General features: G+C 46.0%; 1 protein-coding gene across 2 annotated transcripts; it reads right to left on the bottom strand.

Annotated features, from left to right (window-relative positions):
• Positions 1–362: 362 nt before the first annotated feature.
• LOC140421949 (uncharacterized) lies at positions 363–5,790 on the bottom strand. 2 transcript variants are annotated; one of them, XR_011947177.1, is made up of 3 exons: positions 5,404–5,790; positions 3,506–4,999; positions 363–721 (listed from the first exon to the last, which is right to left on the bottom strand). XR_011947177.1 is itself a non-coding variant. In XM_072506943.1 (2 exons), the coding sequence occupies exon 2, from the start codon at positions 4,641–4,643 to the stop codon at positions 3,798–3,800; it is 846 nt and encodes a 281-aa protein (XP_072363044.1). In that variant the 5' UTR covers positions 4,644–4,999; positions 5,404–5,790; the 3' UTR covers positions 363–3,797. The 2 variants fall into 2 exon arrangements, 1 of the variants encoding a protein (XP_072363044.1); XM_072506943.1 differs by having other exon boundaries at positions 363–4,999.
• Between the last annotated feature and the right edge of the window lie 4,482 nt (positions 5,791–10,272).

Raw genomic sequence — 10,272 nt, 5'->3', positions numbered from 1 at the left:
AAATAGGGCTTGGTTATTTTTAAAATAAAACTTTATTGTGGCTACAATATTAAACTTTTTAACTTCACACCCAAAACAACAGCTTACAATTACCCATTTAAACATTACTACTCAATCTCCCCTTAAACAACAGGAAAAGAAAGATACAGATCTCAATCTATCTCACTGTGGGAGAATTGTGGGCCCAAAATTGAACTTCTCTCTCCAAACCTTTCTCCAAAAACTGCTCTCTATAATTTTGCAGTGAATCACACTCTAACCCCACGCTTTTAACCCTTAAATTGCCCAATACATTTATAATCAAATTTTCCAAAAATCTTCCAATCGTCACACCTCCCCCTTCAAAAAAAATGAACCAGCGATGTACGCAGATGGCTTTATTTTTCTAAAAACTTTTAAAATTTTAAACATTTCTTATGATTACATGCAACTTGTACTCTATAATAACATTTTACATTTTTCAACAGGCAAACATACACACGAGCGTAGTCCATTTTAGTCTCACATGTCACAGTCGCGAGCATAAATTTACCCATTCCTAGATTTCCAAAGACCGGGGCGGCCTCCAAGATTACACAAGAAAAGCTTCAACAATTCAGTGATCTGTAGTTGCCTGGCTCTGACAGCAGAATTCTTCTCTTGATGGTCAGACAGGTTGCTATCGATGCTGCAGCATTCATCATCTGTTCTTCACATTTATCAGCTGCTTTGTATTCTGTGTCTGTTGAGGATAGCCAAAAATAATTGGTAACAGGTGCAGGTGAGATGTTTCCCCCGTTTGGAGAGTCTAGAACCAGGGGACAGAATTTCAAAATAAGGGGGAAGCCATTTAGGACCAGTCTCAGAGGAGACATTTCTTTACTCAGAGGGTTGTGAATCTTTGGAATTCTCTACCCCAGAGGGCTGTGGAAGCTCAGTCATTGAGTGTGTTTAAAGCAGAGACACAGATTTCTAAATCCCAATAACATGAAATGAAACAAAAATCGCTTATTGTCACAAGTAGGCTTCAAATGAAGTTACTGTGAAAAGCCCCTAATCGCCACATTCTGGCGCCTGTTCGGGGAGGCTGGTACGGGGATGGAACCCTCGCTGCTGGCCTTATCCTGCTTTATGAGCCAGCTGTTTTAGCCCACTGTGTTAAACCAGCCCCTACACAAAGGGATATGGGGATAGTGTGGGGGGAAAGGCATTGAAGTGGATGATCAGCCATGATCGTATTGAATGGTGGAGCAGGTCGACGGGCTGAATAGCCAATTCCTGCTCCTATGTTCCAATTGTAACAAAGATAGGAAGGAAAGTAAATTGTGAATGGGACATAAGGAGACTAAAGTGATATAGGTAGGTTAAGTGAGTGGGAAAAAATCTGCCAAATGGAGCATAATGAGGGAAAAATGTGAAATTGTCCATCTTGGTAGAAAGAATAAAAAAAGCTTATAATCTAAACGGTGAGAGATTGCAGAGCTCTGAGATTCAGAGGGATCTGGGTGTCCAAGAGCATGAATCACAAAAGGCGAGTATACAGGTACAGCAAGTAATTAGGAAAGCTAATAGAATGTTATTGTTTATTGTGAGGGGAATTGAATACAAAAGTAGGGAGGTTATGCTTCAGTTACAAAGGACATTGGTGAGACCACATCTGGAGCACTGTGTACAGTATTGCTCTCATTTAAGGAATGATGTCAATGTGTTGGAAGCAGTTCAGAGAAGGTTTACTGGACTCGTACCTGGAATTGGAGGCTGGTCTTATGAGGAATGATTGGACGGGCTGGGCTTGTGTCCGATGGAGTTTAGGTGACTTGATTGAACCGTAAAAGATCCTGAGGGGCCTTGACAGGGTGGATGTGGAAAGGATGTTTCCTCTTGTGGAAGAATCTAGAAATTGGAGTCACTTTAAAAGTAATAACTTGCCCATTTAAGGCAGAGGAGAACTTTTTTCTCTCTGAGGGTCGTGAGTCTTTGGAGCACTCTTCCTCAAAGGGCAGTGGAAGCAGAGTCTGTGAATATTTTGAAGGCAGAGCTGGATAGATTCTTGGTAAGCAAGAGGGTGAAAGGTTATCGGGAGGGTAGCGGGAATGTGGATTGGAAGTTACAATCAGAGCAGCTGTGAACTTATTGAATGGTGGAGCAGGCTCGAGGGGCCGAGTGGCCTACTCCTGCTCCTAATTTGTCTGTTATCACATCCTTTATAATAGATTGCAGCATTTTCCCTCCTACTGATGTCAGGCTAATGCGTCTGTGGTTCCCTGTTTACTCTCTCCCTCCTTAAATATTGGGGTTACATTTACCACCTTCCAACCTGCAGGAACCATTCCAGAATCTGTAGAATCTTTGAAAGATGATCACCAATGTATCCACTATCTCTACAGCCACATCTTTCAGCACTCTGGGATGTAGAGCATCAACTTTGTGGGATTTATTAACTTTCAACCCACATTAATTTCTCCAATACTACTTTGTCACTAATACTAATCTCTTTCAGTCCCTCTTGAATACCAGTTCCTTGGTTCCCTTGAGTTTTTGAACAATTTTCTGTATGTTCCTCCATGAAGACAGACACACATTGTTTAGTTTCTCTGCCATTTTCTTATTCTCCATTATAAACTCTCCTGTCTCTGCCTGGAATGGACCCATGTTGGTCTTTGCTAATCTTTTCCTTTTCACATTCCTATCGGAGCTTTTCCAGTGGGTTTTTATGTTTCTCCCCAGTTTGCTCTCATATTCTATTTTTTCTTTATCAGTTTCTTTGTCCTCCTTTGCTGAATTCGAAACAAGTTCCCAATCCTCAGGCTTACTACTGTTTTGGCCACTTCAAGAGCCGCTTCCTTTGATCTAATGGGATCTTTAACTTTGATTTGTGATCCTTAAAGGAATCTTGTTGTATTCTGTAAAATGAAAGTCACCAAAGGACCATGGGCTGCTCTCCCCTTTGAGAGAGAGAGAGCTTACTGGTGATTACTTACTGGAGGGTCACCACACTTCAGGTGAGGGGCAATGTTGAGAAGGCAGGGTCTTCATCAATAACCTCTGTAGGGGAATTGAACCCATGCTGTTGGCGTCGCTCCGCATCATGAACCAGCCAACTGAGCTAACTGACCAGCTGGTAAATATGTCATATTTCCTTTAATCTTAGCTAATCCCGGTTTCCCAATCCACCTCAAACAACTTGCCCCTCCGAGGGGGCTGTTTAGCACAGGGCTAAATCGCTGGCTTTGAAAGCAGGCCAAGGCAGGCCAGCAGCACAGTTCAACTCCCCTACCAGCCTCCCCGAACAGGCACCGGAATGTGGCGACTAGGGGCTTTTCACAGTAACTTCATTTGAAGCCTACTTGTGACAATAAGCAATTTTCTTTCATTTATTTCATACCCTCATAGTTTTCTTCTCTGAAGAACACCCAAATAAATTAAACAGAAAAAAACATATAACCACCACAGCCCATCTCCATGGCAAGGTGGCAAGCTTTGGGGGTTCCAAACAGAAATGGGAACTAAATATCTTCAAACTTACAAACACTCTTTCAGTCTGTGATCCTCGTGAAATTTAGAACCAGACAATTGCAACAAGTCTCAAAGAGCATCAGCCCACTGGAGGCAACCTCGTGAGACCGGCAGTCCAGCAGAAAGAAACCGTCTGACCATCCCCATTGGCCAACTGTCAGAATGAACAAAATGCAGTCCTGGATGTAATTGAAGCAGAAACAATAACAGAATCCAACCACTGTAATCAATTGTGAACTTGGCGAATCAGCAGCTGCGATGAATCACAGATTTCCTTCCCAGGCTGTGGGCACGAGTGGCCTTTATCCGGTGTGAAGTCGTTGTTGTGACCGCAGGCTGGATGAGTGAATAAATCCTTTCCCACACTGAGAGCAGGTGAACGGCCTCTCCCCAGTGTGAACTCGCTGATGTGACCATAGGCTGGTTGAAACATAGAATGCCTTCCCACACTGAGGGCATTTGCATGCCCTCTCCCCAGTGTGTATTCGCTCATGTGATTGCAGGGTGTCTGACCGAGTGAATCTCTTCCCACACTGAGAGCAGGTGTATGGCCTCTCCCCTGTGTGAACTCGCTGGTGTTTCTTCAATATGGATAGCTCAGTAAATCCCTTCCCACAAGCAGAGCAGGTGAATGGCCTCTCTCCAGTGTGAACTCGCTGGTGTTTCACTAGTACGGATGAAACACGGAATCCCTTCCCACACTGAGAGCAGGTGAATGGCCTCTCCCCAGTGTGAACTCGCTGATGTTTCTTCAGGCTGGATAACTCAGTGAATCCCTTCCCACACAGAGAGCAGGTGAATGGCTTCTCGCCAGTGTGAACCCGTTGGTGACTCTTCAGCTGGGATAACTGAGTGAATCTCTTCCCACACTGAGAGCATGTGAACAGTCGCTCCCCAGTGTGAATCAGCTGATGATTCCGCAGGTTGGATGAATCACTGAATCTCTTCCCACATTGAGAGCAGCTGAATGGCTTCTCGCCGGTGTGAATTCGCTGGTGTGCCCGCAGGTTGGATAACACAGCAAATCTCTTCCCACACACAGAGCAGGTAAAGGGCCTCTCCCCAGTGTGAATGCGTCGATGAGCTTCCAGTACAGATGGGGATCTGAATCCCTTCCCACAGTTCCCACATTTCCACGGTTTCTCCATGTTTTGGGTCTCCTCGTGTCTCTCCAGGTCAGACAATCAGTTGACGCCTCCTGCACAGAACACGTGTACGGTCTCTCCCCGCTGTGAATGGTGTGATTTTTTTTTCAGGCTGTGTAACCGGTTAAAGCTCTTTCCACAGTCAGTGCTCTGGAACACTCTCACTCGGGTGTGTGTGTCTCGGTGCTTTTCCAGTCACACTGATGGCTAAAATATTTTGAAGCCGACAGAACAGACAAACATTTCTCCTTCTAGATTCAAAGGCTGATGATATTCAGGTCCCAAGGAATAGAGTGACTCCGTCACATCGAGAGGTTACGTTTGAGATTTCTGTCTGTAATTCCTCCTCTTCTAATATCCTATAAAAGGAGTTTACAAAATGAGTTTACAAAAGTGAAGGATAGAAATTCATAACCGACAACTCTTGTTTCTATGGAACATTTTTTCCTCTCTCATTCCCCAATACCTAGTCGCCAAAAACTACCCCATACGTCGTCTTCAGGGAGCGGATTCGGAGGGGCGGAGTGACTGAGCTGTGAGCATTGGGAAAGATACCATCCTTTTAGCCAGACAAATAAATGTGTCAAACTGAGGGAGCAAAGGATGTCAATGTCTTTGAGAGAGAGAGACCTGGGTCAAGCTTTCCAGAGTCTGCACCCTCCCTGGATTCACTTCCTTTCCCTTCAGTTGCTGCAAGTCACCAATTGAAGGTGAGAATGAGAAAAGAAATGGAAAGGGGGAGAAAATAAAGTGTTTTACTCACAGATGTTGGAGACGGGAGGTGTGAAGCTCAAGCTCATTCAGAGTGAGGAGCAGCAGCTTTGCTGGGCAGGAATGAGCAGGTTAACAAGCTCAATTTCCAAAGTCTGCAGGTAGACAATGAAGGAACTCTGATTGGCAGGCGGTGAAGAGGCCTTCCGGTCCTCCCAGTTTGCCATTGGTCAATATTTCTGCATGAGGGTCAAGGGACGGGGCCTCCCCGCACATGCGCACCAACCCGCCCCTTGAACATGCGCAGTCCCGGACCTGGGCGGAGATCACCGAGAGGCTTCTCGCTCTGGCGGGAGCCGTCAGCCGGTTGCCTGGAATCCGTGTCTGGAGGAGGTGTCGGGGGAGGGGGAACAATGGGGACGGGACTGCGCACTGGAACCCGCAGACGTCACCGTGGAGCTGTGTGATTTGGTATTGGTTGATTCAGGCAGGGCTTCATTGTGACGTCACAATTCGGAGGTTGGACAATGAGTTTCAGACTAAAACTTCCTCCTCATCTGGGAGCTCAGTGTTTCCCCCTTTCCATTTCCTTTCTCATTCTGTGGGGACATTGGTGACTTGCAGCAACTGAAGGGAAAGGAAGCGAATCCAGGGAGGGTGCAGACTCTGAAAAGCTTGGCCCAGGTCTCTCTGTCTCTCTCTCTGAAAGACATTGACATCCTTTGCTCCCTCAGCTTGACACATTTATTTGTCTGGCTAAAAGAATGGTCTCTTTCATAATGTTCACATTAAAGGGGTTAAGCCATTTATTATTATTTCTTGTCTTCTGATATAGGTCTGTGAATAATTTCACAGTTTTATTTCAGCACAGAAGGAATCCATTCAGTCACTTGAGTCCATGCCGACTCTCTGCAGAACAATTCAGGCTGTCCCATTTCTCCTCGATATCACCATACCTCTGCAAGTTTATTTCCTTCATGTGCCCTTCTACGTTCAGTTTCAAATAATCTTATCGTCTCAACTTGCACCACTAGGTAGTGAGTTCCAAGTCATCAGCACTCACTGCCGAAATAAACTTCCCCCCCACTACCCCATATATCTAATCATGGGTTAATATTAGATACAGCAGAGTGAGAATGGAGGGAGTATGTGGGATGGAAATTTACAGCTTTAGGGGAACGAGGGAGGAAAAATATTCCATTGAAACTAGAATTGTCTTCTGAATTTCTATTTTATTTGACAGTGATGATATTTATAATCTCCTTTTACAGTACATTAGAAAGTGAGGGTTTACAGACAGAAATCTGAAAGTAAATCTCGCATCTGGGTCTGACAAAGTCACTCGATTCCTTGGGACCTGAATATCATCGGACTTTGAACCTAGAAGTAGAAATGTTTGTCTGTCTCAAGAGATTTTAAAGCACCAAGACACACAGACACCTGGGTAAATGCGTTCCAAGGAACTGACTGGAAAAAGCGTCAACCAATTACTTTGTTTTATAAATTTAGAATACTCAATTATTCTGTCCAATTAAGGGGCAATTTAGTGCGACCAATCGACCTAACCTGCACAACTTTGGGTTGGGGGGGATGAGACCCACGCAGACATGGAGGCAATGTGCAACTCCACACAGACAAGGAGCCGGCATCGAACCCGGGTCCTCCGCACCCTAGGCAGCAGTGCTAACCACTGCACCACCGTGCCGCTCTGGTGTTAACCAATTACACAGCCTGATAAAACATCGCACCATTCAGAGCGGAGAGAAATCCTGCACGTTTTTGCTGTGGACGAGGCTTCAACTGATTATGAAACCTGGAGAGTCTCAAGGACGCCTGCACCTGAAAATGTGGGCACTGTGGGAAAGGATTCAGATCCCCATCTGTGCTGGAAACTCATCAATGTCGTCACACTGGGGAGAGGCCACTCACCTGCTCTGTGTGTGGGAAGGGATTCACTCAGTCATCCCACCTGCTGCCACATCAAAGAGCTTACACTGGGGAGAAGCCATTCACCTGCTCTGAATGTGGGAAAGGATTCAGTAATTTATCCACCTTGCAGACACAGCAGTAAATTCACACTCTGGAGAGGCCTTTCAAATGCTCTGCATGTGGACAGGGATTCACTGAGTCATTCAGCCAGATGATCGACCAGTGCATTCACACTGGGGAGAAAGTGTTCACCAGGATGTGGTGTTCACCTGCTCTACTTGCTGAAAAGGATTCCGTGATTCATATAGCCTTCCGACTCATCAGCGAGTTCATAACAGGGAGAGGCCATTCACCTGCTCCATTTGTGGGATCGGATTCACTCAATTATCCAGCCTGCTGACACTCCAATGAGTTCACACCGGGGAGAGACCGTTCACCTGTCTGACTGCGGGAAGGGATTCACTCGGTTGTGGGAAGTGACCTTTTGTGGATTAATTCAAAGGAGATGTACTCTCCCAGACTCGAAGCGCATCAGCCCACTGGAAGCAAAGTCGTGAGACCGGCCAGTCCAGCAGAAAGAAACCCTCTAACCGTCCAACCTCACTAAGTGTCAGAATGAAGATGGTTCAGTCCTGGATGTGATTAACAGCAGCAATAACAGCAGAAGCCAATCCCTGTCATCACTTCTGAACACTGCTGTCTCAACAGGATGCATAGCAGAGTGAATCCTTTTCCACAAATAGATCAGATGAACGACTTCTCTCTACTGGTGTGGCTTCAGGGTGGATGAATCACAGAATCCATTCCCACAATCAGAGCAGGTGAATGGCCTCTGTCCGATGTGGATTCATTGGTGCATCTGCAGTTTGGATAACTGGATAAATCCTTTCTCACACTCAGAGCAGGTGAATGGCCTCTCCTTGTGTGAACTCTCTGGTGTTCCAGCATGTTGGATGACCTAAACCTCTTCCCAAGGTCAGAGCAGCTGAACGGTCTCTCCTCAGTGTGAGTGCGCTGGTGGGACATCAGTTCTTGAGAACTTTTGAAGCCACTCCCACAGGCAGAGCATTTAAAGGGACTCTCATTGGTGTGAGTGACTTGGTGTATTCGCAGGTTAGAAGAACGAGTGAATCGCTTCCCCCACACAGTGCAGGTGAAAGGCCTCTCCCCGGTGTGAACCCGCTGGCGAGTCAGAAAATTGAATGACTCACTGAATCCCTTCCCACACTTCGGGCAGGTGAATGGTCTCTCCCCTGTATGAACTCTCTAATGTGTCAGAAGGGTGGATGAATGTTTGAATCCCTTCCCACAGTCAGAGCACATGAACGGTTTGTCCACACTGTGAGCTCATTTGTGTCTCAGCATGTGGGATGACTGAGTGAATCCCTTCCCACACATAGAGCAGTTGTGGGAAACCAGCGGCCTGGGGGCCACATGCAGCCCATCTGGGTTCTGAGCGCGGCCCACAAGGCATTTTGCTGACTGTTGCCCACAGGCAGGGTTGCCATATTCCACCGATTCCCGTCCACATAGTTTTTTTCTACCGGTATTACTGAAGTGATCCACTGGACAGCTTGTTTATGATGCAGAGCGAGGCCACCAGCACGTGTTCAAATCCCGTACTGGCTGAGGTTATTCATGAAGGCTTTGCCTTCTCAACCTTGGCCCTCACCTGAGGTATGGTAATCCTCCAGTTAAATCACCATATCTCAGCTCTCCCTGTCAAAGGGGAAGGCAGCCTGTGGTCAACTGGCACTATGGCGACTTGACTTGACACATGTGAAGCGAGGGGAAGTGAAGTGAGGAGCATTCTGATTGCACAACATTGACTGTGAGCCGTGCACTCCCTCTGCATCCAAAGTGTAAATATTTTATTTTTAACATTTGAAGTTGATAGTTCAATTAAAATATAAATGAATTGAACTAAGCATTTTCTATAACTCATTATGAAATATTTGGTATGTATTAAATGTATTTAATCTGATAGATAGGTCACAGTTAGTGGATTTCAATCTTGCCGACACAGAGATGAATGAGGGTCACTCATGCGATCCACTCACTAGCCGAGTCTGCCATCACTGATCTGAGGAGATATCCTTACTGTTCAGTAAACCTTACATGGAAAAGGCACAGATACAACTGGACATGGAGGAACATAATGGAATTATTTTGGGAAATACAGTGTATGTGCAGTTTATTCAAACCGTGCATTATCATATCCCCTTCACAAATAGCTGATGTCAGGGCGGCACGGTGGTGCAGTGGTTAGCACTGCTGCTTCTTGGCACCGAGGACCTGGGTTTGAACCCGGCTCTGGGTCGCTGTCCGTGTGGACATTCTCCCCCACGGGTGTCTGTGTGGGTCTCACCCCACAACCCAAAGATGTGCAGGGTAGGTGGATTGGCCACACTAAATTACCCCTTAACAGGGAAATAAAATTCCTTCATTGATAAAAGTCTTTATTAGTTTGATGCTCTTTGAACCTCGGAGCGCAACAACACAATTGGTCTCTGTCAGTATTAATGCTCCACATGAGCCTCCACCCACCCCTCTTCATCTCCCCCATCAGCATATCCTTCTATTCCTTTCTCCCTCATGAACGCTTCCAGGGGCCAGTACAGGCTCGATGGGCCGAATGGTCTCCTTCTACACTGTAAATTCAATGATTCTATGAATCTCGGTTCCCTTTCAATGTATTCATGCTGTTCCCCTTAACCACTCGCTGTGGTAGTGAGTTCCACATTCTCACCACTCGCTGGGTAAAGAGGTTTCTGATTGAAATTCCTACTGGATTATTGAACCCCTTCATAATCTTAAGGACTTCCATCAGATCACCCTCTAGTCTTCTTTTATCTAGCGAAAAGCAGCCCCAGCCTTTCCTGAGGGTTAATGTGCAATGGGGCGGCAGGTAGCACAGTGGTTAGCACTGTTGCTTCACAGTGCCAAGGACCCAGGTTTGATTCCCGGCTTGGGTCACTGTCTGCGGAGTCTG

Source organism: Scyliorhinus torazame, chromosome 5 (assembly GCF_047496885.1).
Source record: "Scyliorhinus torazame isolate Kashiwa2021f chromosome 5, sScyTor2.1, whole genome shotgun sequence".
Classification (NCBI taxonomy): Eukaryota; Metazoa; Chordata; class Chondrichthyes; order Carcharhiniformes; family Scyliorhinidae; genus Scyliorhinus; species Scyliorhinus torazame.
This window is presented reverse-complemented; position numbering and strand designations above follow the sequence as displayed.